Raw genomic sequence first — 19,193 nt, forward strand, 5'->3', positions numbered from 1 at the left:
AAATTAGTTGATTTAAACAACATTTTGATCAACAAAGTCATAAACCTTTTTGTGTTTTTGTAAATGGTAAATGGTAAATGACCTGTATTTGTATAGCGCTTTACTTAGTCCCTATGGACCCCAAAGCGCTCTACACTACATTCAGTCATCCACCCATTCACACACACACAACCTAAAAGGGCTCTTGACAGCCCCCTCATTCTCTATCTGTACTTGGGATTGTTGTATAAGTCTTCAGAGTTACCATAAAGCTTCCCAGATATAACATTCATACACTGTGTGAATGTACCCGTTGTTTATATACAAGAAATAACTGTAATTCACAATGAACCAGAGCCTTACTATCTATTTAATAAACATCACTGACCTGCTGCTGTAGCAGTTGTTATACAGCGCATTTATATTACTTTTGTAATTTTCTTACTTTCGTAATCTTAAAATCGCACCTACCTCCCCGCTGAAGATGAATATGTCCCCATATATCCACAACACGCCTGTGCCAGTCACCCACTGTCACTGGTACATGTGATGTCATAAATCCAGCTCTCACTGACATGCCTTAAAGTTGCATATCTCACAGAAACTTTGCATGGAGGAAAAAGAAAGCCACCTTCTACTGTCACACTAATAACTCACACATTTCTATGTGGTGAAGGTCAAACGCCTAGGACGGATGACTAAAGAAGTTTGAGTAAAGATGGATTGTGCTGTCAAAAATTCATCTGATGTTCATCAGACCTGTAAAAATGATTGACTTTATGTCAATTTGGCTCAAATTGAACCTAAATGGGCTCTTGACAGCCCCCTCATTCTCTATCTGTACTTGGGATTGTTGTATAAGTCTTCAGAGTTACCATAAAGCTTCCCAGATATAACTCCACCGCTATAGACTCATTCCAGCCTGAGAAGCTGTCATCACCAGCGTTAAAGGGCATACGTCAGACTGGCTCAAATGCCACCTATTTCATTTTGAGCAGAGTCACTGGCACCGCAACGATACGATCCGAAGGACCTGCTGACTCGCGTTGCTGACCTTAGAAAAACTCCTCTTTCAACTTATTTATTAACACACCCTCACACACGCAAACATGATACACACATGCGTTCATTCACCAGCCGCACCAGCGCCAGATGCACGCTTACAGAAATACACACGTACACTTGGCAAATTCTTGGCCTGGGCTTGGGGAGGAGCTGAAAGCCAAGGGGGGTCACTCACGCAAGTTGCTACTGTGATTACCTCACGTCTGTAATGGGTTAGCCGGGAAACTCAACCTGTGTATATTTAGACAAAGGCAAGCTTCAACGGATCAGGTGCAATTAATCACGAGGCTAATATATATATCGACGCCTTTTCAAGAAATATAGTTAGTGCTCATCTTAATATGTGAGCAGTGCTGAAATGTTATAGTAATATATGATTATTAGAAGGTGTTCATTTTAAGACGTGGCTATCTGTTATTCGCTCAGCTTCTACATGATTTGCATCGTGCTATTTTGAAAATCAATATAGTTCATATTTGCTCTCAGAGTTATTAAAATATGATGATAAAAAATGCTCTCAACAAAACCAGAAAGAAAGTTTTTAATGTATGAGGTGCTCGGTGAACTCACCTGGTCTTGTTGCCAAGGGATTCTCTGACAATCATGGGTCAGGCCATTAATAATGATGGGAGGTTCCTTACTGTCAGCGTTCATGCACCCTGCTGGCTGAATGGCATGTGTCTCATTGCATGCACATGCATATCCATCCACAGGTTTAAATGGATACTTTGTGTGTGTGTGTGTGTGCGTACAATTTCACACGCACAGTACAATTTCATACTCTTAGCAACTAATCAAATGGGATCAGATGAATACCCCGAAGGACGTTGCTGCCCATCCTCGCTGAACTATCAACTGTGGATTCTTTGAGCCTTTTCTTTTTGCTCTGACAGATACGCGAGCGCCATGTGTCACTTCCTTAACTTGTTTGTTATTGTTTGTTTCCCTGGATACAGCCAAGGCCTGACACCTTGGCTTGACCCAGACAGTCATTTGGAGAATGCTATATGCTAACACATTAGCAGGTGGAACAATGTCCTAAAACTGACATGCGAGTCTGAGATCCAACCTTTTGTTCAGCAGGTGAACAATTGAGCTCTATTGACAACTTTGGTTTGTTAACATTGCAGTAAAAAAAAGAAGCACGCCCTTTGGTGTGAAATATACTTATAATGGAATATAATTATCTGTAAAATACTGTCTGTGTATGCATAATAAGGCAAAGCATCCCGTTTGAATTTAATAACCCTGATTAGCACCCCGGTGCTATTGTTGTGCTTGTGTGTCTGCAGTATATGACATAACTGACACAGCTTTATGAAAGTGGAAAAATCGAGCTATAATTAGATCACTCTGCTGCTGCAGTGCACATATAAGTTCACCGTGTAGGCCGCACATTGTCTGTATGTTTCATTATTATCTAATCTTCACTAGTTGTAGCGGCAGATTCAAACTGTTAGAAAGAGAAAAATAATACATTTTATCCTGTTTGATTGGATTTGCAGTCTGACAAGGGCCTAACGAGGTCTGAAGAATTGCAACTGAGTTGCTCGACACCTCTGAATATCAGTAACCATGAGGCTATAGGTCAGTTGTCTTCTGGGGCTCCACTTGCTCCAACTTATATAATTGAGCCCTTTAAATAAAAGAAGCCATGAATGTTATTTTGGCTGCAGCTTCCAGAAGGCTCCATCTTTTCTGGCTGCTCAAGTATCAGTCAAGCCAGCAGTTTCCACTGGCCCCTGGTTAAACGAGGCCCAGAACGTCAAAGCATTCAGGTTATTTCATCTAATTCATTTCAAGACACTTCTAATGAGTAGCTGCAGAAGAAAACCCCTCATGGCGCTCAACTAAGCTATATCTGTTTGTTACATTCATCTGTACATCTGGTATCTAAAATACCAGGCTGTGGCCCAAAGTAGAAACAGCCTGGGTTGTGGAGGTTCCCCTTGGAACAAGAATAACCCAATGATTTCATGAATGAAGGACCTGCAGAGTGAGAGACTGCGTTTCTGAATAGACTCTGAATCTGAAAACAAAAAGAAAAGGTATCAGCCCCCACTCTGAACAAAACAAGACAGGGCACTATAAAGTGTGGAATATCACGCAAAACATAAAATTCAAATTGAAAGTACGTGTTCTAAGGCTACATGTTTACTTGGAAAATCACTGCACTGCCACAGTGCAGTGACTGGTATGAGAGGGACAGCAGCAGCAAGTGTCATCTGGTGTTCCAACTTGGGGAGGGCTTTGGAGATTTAAATGGTGTGAATATGATAGCCTTCTCTTGGTATAGCATATGCAAGTGGAGATCTGTGTGCACCACTGAAAGTTGACAGTTCAGAGGCACTAACCTGACAAAAGGGCGGCGTAAATCAACAACAACCAAATCATTTTGCATATCACCAAGTAAAAATAGTTTTAGATTAAAAAAAAAAAAAGAAAGAAAGAAAAGGAGGGACTTGGCCTGAATCTCGGGCGGCTGCATGAGAAAGAGAGACAGGAGGGAGTGCAAGCAAAAGGGCAAGAGGAAGCCTCCAAGGAGGTGAGTGACGGGTTTACCCTCGGCGGGGTGAAAAAGATGACTGTGGTGGAGAACCACGAAGAGACTGTAGCCGTTACTCCTTTGTTACAAGATGCTGCAGACGTGGAATCAGCAGACCAGGAGTGCAGCGAGAGGGTGGTCATAAACATCTCAGGTCTGCGTTTTGAGACGCAATTAAAAACACTCTCTCGCTTTCCGACCACGGTTTTGGGAGATCCGCGTAAAAGGATGCGCTTTTTTGATCCGCTGAGAAATGAATACTTCTTTGACAGGAACAGACCGAGCTTCGATGCTATCCTCTATTATTACCAGTCCGGAGGAAGGCTTCGGAGGCCCGTCAGTGTACCTGTGGATATTTTCCTGGAAGAAATAAAGTTTTATGAACTCGAGGAAGAGACCATAGAGCTTTTCAAAGAGGACGAGGGCTTGGCTCGGGAGGAGGACCGACCGATGCCTTCCAACGAGTTTCAGCACCAGTTGTGGCTTCTGTTTGAGTATCCAGAGAGTTCCGGACCCGCACGGATGATTGCCATCGTGTCTGTTATGGTTATTTTAATATCCATTGTTATATTCTGCTTAGAGACTTTGCCCGAGTTCAGAGAGGTCCCCGCAGTGCATGACAACCAGGTCAATGCAAGTGCGCAAGGGAAAGCGCCTAGTCCGTTCACAGACCCATTTTTCATGGTGGAGACACTTTGCATTGTGTGGTTCTCTTTTGAATTCACCATGAGGTTTCTGTCGTGTCCCAGTAAAGCGGCTTTCTTCAAAAACATGATGAACCTAATCGATGTTATAGCCATTGCTCCGTATTTCATCACCCTGGGCCTTGATCTCGCAGAGCATCAGGGCAGCAGTCAGCAGGCGGCCTCGCTAGCCATACTGAGGGTCATCCGTCTGGTCCGTGTTTTCAGGATTTTTAAACTCTCCAGACACTCAAAGGGCCTGCAGATTCTCGGGCAAACGCTTCATGCGAGCCTCAGGGAGCTGGGGCTGCTTATATTTTTCCTCCTAATTGGAGTTATTTTATTCTCAAGTTCGGTTTATTTTGCTGAAGTAGATGACCCCGAGTCTGGATTTACAAGTATACCTGATGCGTTTTGGTGGGCCGTGGTGACAATGACCACAGTCGGTTATGGAGATATGTATCCCTCCACTATCGGAGGTAAATTCGTCGGATCCTTGTGCGCCATCGCCGGAGTGCTGACTATAGCGCTACCTGTTCCTGTGATCGTGTCCAATTTCAATTATTTTTACCACAGAGAGAACGAACAGGAAGAAAACCTCCAATACGTACACGTGACCTGTGGACATCAGCCGCAGCCCTCGTTCGGTGAAAGTGATTCGATCAAAAGTAACCAGTCGTTCTCCAAAACCGAGTCCTACCAAGAAAGCGACGACTTAGAAGCTCTGACACATCTACACGTGACTCCAGTGGAGACATACACAGTGAAACTGACAGATGTATAAAGAAGACCTCAAAAAATCTGGTGAGTTTTGTTTCAGTGGACACAGGTTTCTGTGGGCGTTTTGAGCCTTTTGTCTGTAACTCACCAGAATAAAGCTTGATTTGATTTCACTAAAACGAATGAAGAAAACAGTAATTCCTCCCGCTTATGTAACACACAGGTATTTAAAAAAAAAAAAATCAAAAACAAAAACATTACGCTCATTGTTGTGGCTTTCACACCATCAGTGAACAGTTTATGATAACAGACTCGAAGAGGAAATTCCAGTAAACAAGCAAAAATAAAACTGGGGAGATTTTCCTGACTTTGGTTTGACTGCAGATTTTTTTAAACCCTCTGTAGATGACAATAGTGATGTGGCCTTACTTTGTTTACGCACAAAGGCATTGGACAACAAAGCGCACATTATCCTTTTTTGTTAATGAAAACTATTGTTTTTTAAATAAAACCAGAGAAAAGAATTCGGCACCAGTAATAAACAGAACCACTAAAAAAACAATCGTCGTGTAAACCAGAGCGGGGATTTATGCTGGCCATGTGCGTGTCTGTATTTGGCTGCTCTGTGGCGAGATGGCTGCAGTCACGAGAGCACTTGGCGCTCAGATGTTGATTTGTGGTGAACAGTTTTTCGTGCCCACTCTTAATCACTTTTATCCTGCTTTTTGTAAACCTTGCTGCTTCACCTTAGCCCCCATGTCAAGATCTAATGACCTCTTGGATGGTACATTTGTGTGTTAACAGGGACTCCAGCCCTGTGTGTGTCACGTTTTAATTTGATGAAATTTTCTTCTTGCATTATAAAATCTCAAAAAAATGTGAAATTCAAAGTTATCAATATGAAAGACGAGAGAAATCGTCATTGTCTTTATTTTTCTTTGGGACATGTGCTTCTGTGGAACTCTGGTCTGTAAGAACAAGTGAGCTCTGTGCGCCGCTGTGTGGATGATAAAAATCCATGCAGTCAGCACTCCTGCTCAGGCTCCTCAGTGCGCAAAATTAACGCTTTAGCTTAAGTGTCTTTGCACTGTTGCAGTTGGCCTTTACTGATTTAGCCATAAGCCCCCGAGATCCTGCTATTTGACTCTGTATGTATCCGGATACTTGTGGCGGTTAAGTAAGGTCAGCACATGCTCGACTGCTTTCCCTCACCTCCTAAATGTTAACGGGGTGGGTTTTGTTTTGTGCTTACTTGCAGGAGGCAGAAGATTAAGTGGAGCTTGTTGTTCCCACAGAGTCACAACAAGACACACGCGTGGCGCTCTCTTCTCCTCCAAAACACTGGATCGGTTTCTCACGGACTATTCTCGCACAGCCAGTATTATAACCTACAGAGACATTACAGTGGAAACGCATGGAAAAGGTTCAGTCTTGTGTAATGGACATACGTTTTTGTGTTAGAAAAAAACATTCTTTTGTGTACGCTTTAAAAATGACCATGCATTCTTTGTATAGAAGAACTGTGTATATATTGCTCTCTTGCCGCTTATAATGCAACGTTGTAAAAAAAAGTACCTTTATTTTATCTTAGGCCAGAGCATTACAATGCAACGTCTGCATGACCTGAATTCATTGTGGATTAAAAATGTAATAAAATATTTATTTTTCTAATGTAAACACGAACGTGAACTTAACTTAATCCTTTTGATAAATGATTCATGAAGAAGAAAATACCACTTGTCATTTTTCATTGTTTCACCGAGGAGAGCAGAAAAGAAAAACACCAAACCCTTTGTTAAAAAAAGAAAATTAAATAATAAAATCTATGCTCACTAATTAGTTTAATACGTTTTTATCACTTTTGGTGCTGAATCGTGGAAAATGGGCGCAGAAGCAGACATCGGATTGTCTTGCCACGAAACCAATTAACCTAATAAAATGTCATAGTGATAAATGAAGGGGTTTGTCTTTAAGCACATTTTAAGAAATTAGACAGAAATCCGATCACCCGACTTTTGTGTTTATTCTGTGTTTTTGAAAGTTAGAAGATGCTTGCTTTAAGTAAGAGGAGCCCATCTGCTCACACCGTCAGGTATCTGCATACAGCTCAGCAATTAACTAATGGAGCAGATTATTTACTTGCTTCGTTGTCAGTGCGTCTATTTTATTTTTATTCATTTTTGTTTCGAAGGAAGTTTTCAGACGTCGATCAATCATCTGCGCTGTCCGCGGTGCTGAAAGTCATCAGCGGAGCATTATGGAAAATTCCCCACCTTTTTTGGTACACCTGCATGCCTTCAGGGGCCAAAATCTAACAGCGACTTCACCACTGAGGAACCTTTTAAACTCCGTATGATAAAGAATCGGATGTGAGAGCTGCACAGCCTGGAGAGGAAGCAGTACTTTGTAGCTTTAAGGGCTTCAAACCGATTGCTGATGAGTAAAATGTAGCACGCTCTTCATTAGTGCAATGTTCAAACTTACTACACCGAATCTGGTATGCACTGGCTCAGATACAGACTTGCGCATCGAAGTCCTTGACGCGACCAACTAACGATTTAATCCTTAAATCATTAAGAGACGGAAAGGAAAGCGGATGCTTTAATCGCCAAACAACTGATTAGATTCTCATTTTCTAAGATATAGATGATCTCAGATGTGACGTGGAGTGGGTTCCGGGGATCTCTGTATTTTCTTTGCGGTGTGATTGCACCAGCGCTGGCACACGAGCGTTCTTGTTTTTGTGGTGTATGGAGAACTTCTGGCGGCGTGCTTTGGTAGAGCCGGTCTGCATTGCGTCGAAACCTTCCAACTCCTCCTCCTCCTTCTGCTGCCCTCCCTCTCCCCTCCCCTCCCCATCCTCTTTTCTCCCTCGCCTCCCCTGCACTTGCATGTAAAACGCACAGCAAAACATGCTTGACACTGTTGAGCAAACATTTGGACATCGCTGCCACACTTGACTCTCTCTCAGCTCACCAATGTTATTTATTTATTCATAAAAAAAAACAGAAACATTTCGCTCTCGATGCCGCCTTGAAGCCCACTCTACCCGTCATCTTGTCTAGTGGCAAAAAAAAAAAAAAAAAAACCAAAACAGATTTCTGCTGATGCAGTGATGTCTGGAAATGTCAAGGGCTCGCTTATTGCCCCTTAATGTATCTCCCCCCCGAACTGCAGTGCAAGATTTTCTCCTGCGGTATACAGCGAGCTGCTCACAGCACCGTGCCGCCAACGCCGCAGCTTTGCGATCCTCTCTCCCTTTTTTTTTATTTCGCTCATTTTCCATCTCAGGCTCCCCTCACTACCCCATTTCAAGAATTCTTTTCTTTAAAAACCTGATTTTGTATCGTGCTTTACTGACACAGTTTGGATGGAGATGGGCACAGTGAGGTTCTAGGATTTTTCTTCTTCTTCCTCTCCTTCTTCTTCTTCTTCTTTTTGCTGGTACAATGTGAAGTTGCCACATGACACCCACTGGCGCGCTGCTGTTGGGTGATTTTACTCGAGGATAAGACGCATTCAAGACGTTTTCAAGATCAAACCACGGTAAGCCTCGAAACTTATGTAACACTTTCTGGTTAGATTATTTTTATTCATAGGTAGATTTTTTGGTGGTGGTGGTGGTGGGGGTGCTGGAGTGTTTTCACTCTACTGCTTTTGCACATTTCCCCCGCACTTGGGCTGCAGGGTGCTTACATGTACAAATAGTAATAACAGCTAATGTTATGCGTCATAATTCAGGCTGTTGTGAGTGGCGTAGGACAAATCACTGTTGTTCTTCTGTAAGAAAGAGATCCTGCGTTTCTTTGTCAGCGTTTTACGGAAATATTTTGCAACTACATGAAAATGCCAGTGGATTTTGTTTTTAATAGGAATTTTAAGCCAGGGTAGAAAATAACTGCCGCATCATATCACCACTAGAAAGTCACTATTAAGTTGTAGAGGGAGCTTTAAAGTGGTCATATTTGACACATTTTACAGAAATTCTCCACCACATGTGTTTCCTTACACGTTAAATGTTGGATAACTGCACTCAATGCACACCGAGAGACATAAATAAATAAATAAATAAACTGCAGAAAATGCTGATACAGCAAATATCTTGGGCTGTTTGATCCCATTATTTCCTCCCTCCCTCTCTCTCTCTTTCTATCTCTGCCTTTCTTCCTCTCTCCTGGTGACAGAGGCAGCAGCAACAATAGCTGCAGATGCACCGGAGAGGAGCAATGGTCAAGCCAGCAAGAACCACAGTGGAGCCGCACTGAGGCAAAGCAGCCAGCCCCCCCCCTAGTATCTGGGGACGTCTCCAACAGTTTCAGGGGTGCGGGGAGCTGAGGAGTGGAAAATTTCCTCCCAATCCTGAATGCCTGCTCAGCCAGACTAACCAACACCCCAGCAAAATTCCTCCCCCTCTTTTAATCACCTCCTCGTCCCAAAATGACCGTAGTAGCGGGCGATAATATGGACGAGACCTCAGCTGTCCCTGGCCACCCTCAGGACACCTACCCCCCTGACCACACTGACCACGAGTGCTGCGAGAGGGTGGTTATCAACATAGCCGGTCTTCGTTTTGAGACGCAGCTGAAAACGCTCTCCCAGTTTCCGGAGACGTTGTTGGGCAACCCGAAAAAGAGGATGCGGTACTTTGATCCTCTGAGAAATGAGTACTTCTTCGACAGAAACCGTCCCAGCTTCGATGCCATCCTTTATTACTATCAGTCTGGGGGGAGGCTGAGAAGACCGGTGAATGTCCCCTTGGATATGTTCTCAGAAGAAATCAAATTTTACGAGCTGGGAGTAGAGGCGATGGAGAAGTTTCGTGAGGATGAGGGCTTCATCAGGGAGGAAGAGCGTCCTTTACCCGAGAAGGAGTTCCAGCGTCAGATTTGGCTCCTCTTCGAGCACCCAGAAAGCTCGGGCCCTGCCAGGGGAATTGCCATAGTGTCCGTGATGGTGATCCTGATTTCAATAGTTATATTTTGTTTAGAGACTTTACCACAACTGAAAGAGGATCCAGCAGGCCGAATAGAGAGAGTGGGGAACATTACAATTTATTATAAGCCCGACATCCTTACTGACCCCTTCTTCATCATCGAGACTCTCTGTATAATCTGGTTCTCCTTTGAGTTGATAGTACGCTTCCTAGCATGCCCGAGCAAACCGGCCTTCTTCAAGAACATGATGAACACGATTGACATAGTGGCCATCATCCCTTACTTCATTACACTTGGCACTGAGCTGGCTGAAGACCCAGAAAACGAGGGGGTGGGAGAGCAGGCAACATCTCTGGCCATACTCAGGGTGATCCGTCTGGTCAGGGTGTTTAGGATCTTCAAGCTGTCACGACACTCTAAAGGACTCCAGATTTTGGGACAGACCCTCAAGGCCAGCATGCGAGAGCTAGGACTGCTGATCTTCTTTCTGTTCATTGGAGTCATCTTGTTCTCCAGTGCTGTCTACTTTGCTGAGGCAGAGGAGCAAGATTCGCACTTTGGCAGCATCCCGGATGCATTTTGGTGGGCTGTTGTGTCCATGACAACTGTGGGCTATGGGGACATGGTCCCGGTCACTATAGGAGGCAAGATTGTTGGATCTCTGTGCGCCATCGCTGGAGTGTTGACAATTGCTCTCCCAGTGCCTGTCATCGTGTCCAACTTCAACTACTTCTACCACAGGGAAACTGAGGGAGAAGAGCAAGCCCAGCTGCTCAACGTCAGCACTCCCAACATCCCGTCTGAAACCAACTCCAGCCGCCGTAGTTCGTCTACCGTCAGCAAATCAGAGTACATGGAGATTGATGGAGACATAAACAATAGCATCGATAACTTTAGGGAGGCAAACCTCAGAACTGGCAATTGCACTATAGCCAACCAGAACTGTGTAAACAAAAGCAAGCTGCTTACTGATGTTTAGACACTAGCTAGGAATTTTAGTCTCTCTACGAGACTGTTATAGATGGAGTAGACTGTAAGTTAGGAATGCTTCATTTACCTCCCCAAAGCACTCTATGGCATTAGGCCTGCAATTATGCTCAGCTATACCGAAAGGAAGCAGAAAAAAAACAAAACAAAGCTGTTAGAGTACATGACAGGTAGAAAGAATTATTATTCTGATACTACAAATATATAGTCACATCAGAGAGAAGACATTGATCATTACACACACACCAGGCTCCCTCGAGGACCCAGAGCACACGCCGTCTTCTCAGACCACAGTGTGATAATTAAAATCTTATATGCATGGAGTACAGATAACATTTCAGCAAGTTGCACAACCCACCAGAAATGACTGCAGACATGCAAGCATCTGCGGCCAAATGGTAAGCGCCAAAAAAAGTTAGGAGACCTCCCCCCGCCACCCCCACCCACACACACCCTCCCTCCATTCCCCGTTCTCTCCGCAAAGGATCTTCTACTCGGCAAAGCACCTTATAGGAGGAAGACTGATCTCTCTTGTTTGGATATAAACAGACGGCGATCTACTTGCTTCACAGACATCTGCAATGCTGCTGTTTCATTTTTGTTTAGTTTCGTTTTTTTCCTCAGCAGTTGCTGTAATTGTGTCATCACCAAGTGATTCAATGCCATGCCCTTTAGACGCGACACAGCACAATGAGAACGTGAGCTTCACATGAGCATGATTAGAGACTTTCCATTTTGATATTGGCATGCACAAGACATATCTCACAACACCGGAAAGGATGTTCTTTTGGATAGCTGCCTCCATTCCCTCCTACAACCCCCTACCCTGCCCCTCTTCCATTCTGTTTTCACACCGAGTGCACTGGATGAGTTTTTGGTTCGAAAATGCAAATCATTTAGAAGTATAGAAATTGAATGTTAAATCTTAAGGGAACAGTACATAAATGAGATCATAGCATGAAAAAAAAGTAACCTGCATTATGGTCTGTCAACTAAGGTACTTTTGTATCCTGGTATATTTAATGCATGACGTGAGTATACAGCTTGTTGCTAAATCTTGGCACTTTGTGGTGCCCTATTGTCAGGAAAACTAAGGAAATCAAATTCTGGATGTCTCTGAATTGTGGTCAAATATATCCGAACCTACCTTCAGGATGCAGAGTTTATCATTTAAGAGTAGGCAAAGAAACTGAATAAATATTATCAAAAAAGCATATAATCCTAATAAGCACCGATTACTGTATTAGTCAGTAGTGCACTGCATGGACCTTCTTTTTTGACAACAGAACAGATTAAACTCATGCTTCTGTCTCCATCTCCAATTTAGGTCATGCTGGTTTTGAATCCACCGAGAAGGATATTTATCAGAAATATATTCTGACTTTAGTTGCTAGTGCCTTTCCCCCTTTCATCAACAGGACCAGTGAAAGTGCCTCTGTGTTCAGCGGTGTTTGTGTGGTTGAGCAGAGCTGGTCCACCTTCTGTCTTAGTGTTGAAACCGTGTTTGCTATGATGCTATGATGCCAGGTGAGCAGGTGATTTGGGTCAATATGATAGGAAAAAAAAAACAGATCCATGCTGTCATGCACAAACCCGTTTTTATGCTGTCATGCACTTATTTATACCCTTGAGCAGCAATGTATTGTACTCTGCATGTTTACCACTCCACTTCAAAAGGGAATATCCATTGTTTTGTTTTTCATGCTTTTCTTTGTGCACCATGCATCCTTTCAAGGTCTCTACCTCAGTGAGGTCATTGCAAACACACTGCAGAGCTGCAAGCTTCAACGCAGGGTTTCCTATACCATAATGCAAAATGGAACCTTAAGTGTAAACTGCAGTCATGCAATATTGAATGTGAGAGTCCCAAAGCATAGCCTTTACACAAGCACTTAGGGTAAATAGTGTACCACAATCCTGCTCCTTTTTTTCACTCAAAGCTACGCACAATCAGAACGCGTTTGTAGTTTGTAGAGATTGCCTGACTCTCCTAATGGGATGAGGTCGACTTTTTAATGTGTCCGTTTCTTTGAAACAGTGCCATGTCAAGTTACCGTAGTGTCACAGGAAAATTAGCGAATGTGTTTAAAAACGGCAGAGAAGTTGAATCTAGTTTTAAAAGCTGTCACACTGAAATTTTTGGGCAATGTGATGCACAGCAAAGTGAAGCCCATCTCTTTGCACAGTTGTTTTATTCTGCTGCGTAAGTCCTTATTTTTCTTTACTAGTGAGATTTTCCTTTCTTTTTGCCTGTGCTTGTTCATTCGTCGTGCATCGTTTCTCAGCATATTGTTCCAGACAAGCAGACTGCAGATAGAGTAGAACAAAATGTACTTGAAATTCTCCAGCTACTGTACATCAACCTACACTCAGTATTGAGAATAATTTCTCTGAATGATAGCTAGATTTTATACTGTACTGTATGCTATTGTTATTTTTGTTTTGCCTTGTTTCCTTTTACATTTAGCACACTCCTGACAGTATCCTGTAAAAAGAAAACACTGCAGTGCTACTTGAATGTCAGAGTTGTTTGGTTATTCTTTGCGGTGCTAGTACACGACTACCGTTCTTGTTTTGCTCCCTTAACACGTTTCCTGCGGCTGAAGCAAGCCTTCCTGAATCATTTTGGAAAAGATGATTTTCTTCTCAGTAATTTATCTTCCTCTCTGTTATGTTGTTGGTGGCTGGTTGAGTAGTTTGCGGCACTGTCCGTCATTTCATTTGGGACTGATCTCTGTACTGTACTGATGAAGTGTGTCCACCTCAGGCACGGCAAATGTCAGTAAATGCAAAAAAAAAAAAAAAAAATTAGAACGATATCACTCTATCTAGGATTTCTCGTAAAGAATACAAAAAATATAGCAATTTCTTACATGCAGCTACCCAGAAATCATTGAAGGATTGCATGAAACGCCAACACGAGGGGATGAAGATACAAGTGATTGCCCTCACATTTACATTACTGTCACTACTCCTGCTTTGAGGGCATGTGTGAATGGTGCTACACATTCAAATACCCAACTGAAACATGCATTCTTAACAGCAATAGAATAAGAGGTAACCTGTTCCTTAAAAGCTTTTTGTAAAAATGGGAACACAACTTTGAATGTCAGAAAAACACTTGACAGATACAACAGGGCTGCTTATGTACCAACCTCTTGTCTTTCGTTCTGAGATTTTTTGCAAAGGTCAGAGGGGTCAGTTGTAGAGGCTGACATTTTCTTGTGAGAAATCCAAATGTAGGCTTTGCAGCAGTGGCCGTTCCCACTGAGCTCCCCGGTCGGACTGAAGTTTCGCTGCGAGGAACAAAGCCGCCCGAAGGGTTCAGTCAGACTTATAGCAGAGTCCCAAAGGAAGAGCCTAGAGCACACTTACAGAGAATCAGCTGTTAGAGAGAAAGACAGAGAAGGTGCCTAAATTATTTTACATCCTCATTTGTTTAGCTTCCTGTCAGATGCTATGCTTCTGCAAACAAACATGAGTGAGAAGATCTTTAAAAAAAACATTTAATTAAGAAAAAAATATCACAAAATGTCATGAGAATAACATGCAGTTTAGCTACAGTAAGATAAAGTAACCAATATATACTACAATTATATATGAGAAACAATTTTAAAGTGTGTTCCTAGTTTCCTTTGTTTTGTTTGACTTGTGGTGGCACCGTAACATGAATGATTTAGGAAGAACATGCCTTATACTGGAATATCAAAACAAAATGTTCCTCCAAGTAAGCCATGATAATGAAACTACTGTATTATGACCACGTGCTTTACACTAGATGATATGGACAAGAAGTGTACAAACTATATATATTTAAAAAAAAAAAAAAGTTTGTCTTTTTGGTTCCAAGAAGATGATGAAAAAAAAAAACACGATTCATTCAAAATCACCACGTTCACATTTTTTTTTCCAAATCTCTACTGCTAAAATGTATCTCTACAGAAGTCTACTAATTGCAAAAAACTGCATGATTGATGGAAGAATGCATGAGCTTTGCCTTTCAAACTGTGGATCAACTATAATACAGTTGCATCATTTAAAAGAAAAAAAAAACAAAAGAAAGAAAACCCTTGCTTTCATCTGCACCAAGGCTTCCTGTAAGGCCCTGTTCAGAACTTGTCGTGTCCTTTGCTGGATTTCTTAAAAGCACTTTAGCGCTGACCTCATCACTGAGACGGCGTTTGTCAGCGTCTGTGCGTGATGTTCAGGTTGTGCTTGCGAGGCTCTGAATGTGAGCAAGGACGTCAAGGGCTAGTTTCTTAGACTTTATCTCCACTGTAGGACTGAAATCCTCTCTCGAACGACATTTCGCCCCCTCTGATCTCAGTCTAAACTGTAACGACAGCGTTGTGGGAAACGTGTCCAGCTTGTCTAAACAGGGCCTGTGCCACACACCCTCCTCTGTACTTCACTGGTTTAAAGGCATACTTGTTTATTAAAAGTCTCGATGTTGGACTGCTTTTTTCCATTTCTTTTTGCCTGCTTATAAAGAGGCACTGAACATGACTGAATGTTGCGATGTTGTGTATCTCACTTGCCAAAGGTGACAATACTGGGAGAAGTTCTTGTTTGTATGAGAATGGCTACGAGTTTGTCTTTTCTGTCAGGACTGTACATTTATTCACCGATGGGGAAGGACCTGTTTTTTTGTTTGTTTTTTTGGAGCAAAGCACCTAAAGGACTGTTGAACTCGTCTCCTCTTCTTTTCATCCAGTGAGAGAGCCAAACTCAAATTGTGTTTGTCCAATCCAGCCGCCATTGTCATGTTGTGTTTACCAAGGGTTATGCTACAATGTGTTCAGTTTGTCGGATGACGACAAAGGCATGGTCTGTGATCTATGCAAGGGTTACTTGTTTTTTTCTTATATCACTTATGATTTCATCTGACATTAACTTCAATAAATTTTTAAGGATCAGATGGTGTATGCTCATTTCAGCTTGGGAATGGGGGCGTATATCTGCAGCGTGGACGAGCTTATTCATAAAAGACTTCACTTTACCGTGTGGCTCTAACAGCACAACTTGAGGTCTCCATTTAAATACCTTCACTACTACTGGATCCTATCACTGAAGCCATTAACAGTGATTCATGGGGGCAAGGTAATGGGTCTACACTAATCCTCCTGTCCCAGGAGGGGGGCTGCTTACCTCTGTCATCACCTCCGAGTTGTTACACATGTCAGACACCTGAAGTGCTTCACTCTTAGCCACCTTTTCATTATCTATCAATTTCCTAGCTCTATAAAATGACAGAATATAAAGAAAAGTGTACACCAGTATGTCCTGAAGCCACAAAGCAACATGCTCAAACCGCTAATTTTGTCAGAGTGAAAGTCTAAAACCCCTGCTCTACAATTACTATCAAAATATTTGCTGACCTGTTATCAGTGTTGCGGTTTTGCTCTCCATAAATTATCGCATTTTCACCATACTCTAAAACATCTTGATTTTGTGAGTGTCTGACAGAATCCGGTCACAGAGCAGTCAAAGAAAGTTAAAGAAGTGGGTGCAGTTTTTTTGAATGTAAAAAAAGAAAAGAAAAAAGCTTTATTCCCACTCCTGTCCTCTGACGGTGCGTTTAACACCTACAGCAGAGAGCCATCCTGGTGAATGCTGCAGCTTGTCTACCACTGTCCACCTGACTCTGCCCATCTCACTTTCCCTGCTTTTTGTTTGCCGTACGGTGACCTGAACAGAAGCGAGCCTCTTCTCCCTTCCTCTGCATTGCCCTCAGGAAATGCAGCACTCCTCACTCTGCAGGCAGCAGCAGTAAGGGTGGGGTGAGTTGGCGCTGGTCCCGCTCTTCTTGCACATAGACTCTCTCACTCTCTCTGCTGGTAAGCCCCGCTGGACTGGAATAACAGAAGGCAGCGTGCAAAAGAGGGGCTCGGTAACAGCAGAGGATTTCACACCACTCTTGTTAGTTTTCTACTCTCTGTTACATGCATTTAAACCAACACAGGCATCCCAAGATTCCACTGAAACACGAATCTTTTGCCGTCACGCTCAGGCCCACTTTTTTCCCTGTCTCCTTTACCTATTTGCAGTGTAGCTTTTCTGTTTTCAGTCTTTAGCATCCAGTTTTTATTTTCATTTGAATACTTCCATAACTAAATTGTTGGCCATTTATATCTGGTATGAATAAATAAATACTTGACTACTCTGACATTGTTTTGTTTCTTTCTCAGCAAAGACTGATCCAAAATAACAGTGCAGTGAGTTCATCATTAATAAAGTTAATGAAAGTGACTGTTGATCCCACAGAAAGAGTCAATTCAAAGCTGTTTAGTCAGCTAAATATTGCCTTACTTTACAATTCTGCATTTGATTTCAAAGGAGTGTTGCATTGCTACAGCTTAACCATGGGACCAAACTGATTGGCTGTTAATAAGGTCATAATTATTATATGGGCGATCGTGGCTCAAGAGTTGGGAGTTCGCCTTGTAATCGGAAGGTTGCCGGTTCGAGCTTCGGCTTGGACAGTCTCGGTCGTTGTGTCCTTGGGCAAGACACTTAACCCGTTGCCTACTGGTGGTGGTCAGAGGGCCTGGTGGCGCCAGTGTACGGCAGCCTCGCCTCTGTTAGTGCGCCCCAGGGTGGCTGTGGCTACAATGTAGCTTGCCATCACCAGTGTGTGAATGTGTGGATGACTGGATGTGTAAAGCGCTTTGGGGTCCTTAGGGACTAGAAAAGCGCTATACAAATACAGGCCATTTACCATTTATTATTATTTAATGAGTCACTGGTATTTAAGTTAAGTAATTAATATTTTCAGTTTTTGAGCACACTGGAGGCACAAATCTGCTTTTACAGTTCAGGATAACACAGTAAACAAGATCTTGATGAATTCCAAATTATAAACTGTTCTCCTCTGACCTCTGGCATCATTTAAGTAGAGAACTGCCTTTTTCTCTAAACTCCAGAAATGGTTGTGTGGGAAAATCCCAGCACATCTACCTTTTCTCAGTGTAACCTGTCTGGGACATACAAACACACCAAGTTCAAAGTCACGTGAATCACCTTTCTGCCCCATTCTGATGCGGAGTTTGAACTGGACCAGGTCGTTTTGACCATGACTACATCCCTATGATTGTAACCTTTAACCTCTCGTGTTTTGCTTTTTCTTTAGCTATAACGATTCAGTTCAATTGTATTTATATGTACAGCCTCAAATCACAACAAATCACAACAACATGTGGACATCCAGAAGTCCAAAACAGCAAATGATGCACTATAAATTTCTACACCAGTCTTACCTTTATATAAGAATAGATTTTGTTATTTTGTTGTTATTTTGTTTGATGCTTTTATTTTGGTTAGCATGTTGGGATTGTGAATGGAGTAGGGTGAGGGTTTGTGTGCTGTCTGCACCTCTGTGACTATGTTGGCCTCTATTTTTCTGTAACAAAACCCATAAATAATTTATCTTTAAAAAACAAACAAGAGTAAATTGTCCATTTGTCCTGATCTATTTTTAGCTAAGATTTGGTAATCTAGTGAATATTTAATGCAGGACGAAGGTGTATTTATGGCAGCAAACATGATTTGTAAAAACACTGTGGCACAAAGAAAACAGACTACACAAAGCATTGACTAACACACATGTTAGTGTGTGGGCTGTGTGTTAGGGTACTTGTTTACAATAGGAAACAAATATCTCCAAGGGCTATGAACCAAAGGTTGAATATGAAGTATTTGGTTCCGCAGTTCATGTCATACGATAGAGAAAGCATTATCGTTTCAGTTTGTCCGTTCTATTTATCAAAGCCTTCTAAATGTCGTTAACAGAAAAAAATAGAGTTGGTGTGTTAAGGCGTAGAGTGGAGAAGACCAGACTGCAGGACATCGTTGACTGAATATTAACCCAAAAACCATCCTTTATCATAATTGATGAAACACCTTAAACAAAATACAAAAAGTTCCATGAAGAAAAAACCCAATCGATGTGGGAGTGTCGTGTTGGAGGAAGAAAATGCTGAGTATGATCCAAAGAACAAAATCCCCACAGTAAAACAACACTGGGGCTGTGTTTCTGTTTAGGCTACAGGACAACTTCACTGCACTGAGGGACCAATGGATGGGACCATCTCCTGCAAAATACTGGACAAGAGTTCCCTTCCCTCATCTAAAACACTCAAGATGGGTTGTGAATGCATGTTCCAGCATGGCAATGACCCAAAACATACCACCAAGGCAACAAAGGAGACTAAAGGAGAAGCACATTAAAGCCATGGAGTGGCCTAGCCAGTCTCCAGACCTCAATCGTTTAGAAAATCTGTG

General features: G+C 42.4%; 2 protein-coding genes across 2 annotated transcripts; both read left to right on the forward strand.

Moving 5' to 3' along the window:
- The first annotated feature begins 3,359 nt into the window (after positions 1-3,359).
- On the forward strand, positions 3,360-6,966 carry LOC101470850 (shaker-related potassium channel tsha2). Its single transcript, XM_004563731.5, has 2 exons — positions 3,360-5,076; positions 6,251-6,966. Exon 1 carries the CDS (start codon positions 3,626-3,628, stop codon positions 5,054-5,056), a length of 1,431 nt encoding a protein of 476 aa, XP_004563788.3. The 5' UTR covers positions 3,360-3,625; the 3' UTR covers positions 5,057-5,076; positions 6,251-6,966.
- An 87-nt stretch (positions 6,967-7,053) lies between these two features.
- Positions 7,054-15,829, forward strand: kcna1a (potassium voltage-gated channel, shaker-related subfamily, member 1a). Its single transcript, XM_004563732.3, has 2 exons — positions 7,054-8,538; positions 9,177-15,829. Exon 2 carries the CDS (start codon positions 9,430-9,432, stop codon positions 10,903-10,905), a length of 1,476 nt encoding a protein of 491 aa, XP_004563789.1. The 5' UTR covers positions 7,054-8,538; positions 9,177-9,429; the 3' UTR covers positions 10,906-15,829.
- The last annotated feature ends 3,364 nt before the right edge of the window (positions 15,830-19,193 follow it).

The sequence above is a fragment of the Maylandia zebra genome, linkage group LG7 (genome assembly GCF_041146795.1).
Source record: "Maylandia zebra isolate NMK-2024a linkage group LG7, Mzebra_GT3a, whole genome shotgun sequence".
Classification (NCBI taxonomy): Eukaryota; Metazoa; Chordata; class Actinopteri; order Cichliformes; family Cichlidae; genus Maylandia; species Maylandia zebra.

Coding starts and splice junctions, on each gene's coding strand:
- kcna1a (XM_004563732.3), top strand. CDS start 9,430: ATGACCGTAGTAGCGGGCGATAATATGGACGAGACCTCAGCTGTCCCT.
- LOC101470850 (XM_004563731.5), top strand. CDS start 3,626: ATGACTGTGGTGGAGAACCACGAAGAGACTGTAGCCGTTACTCCTTTG.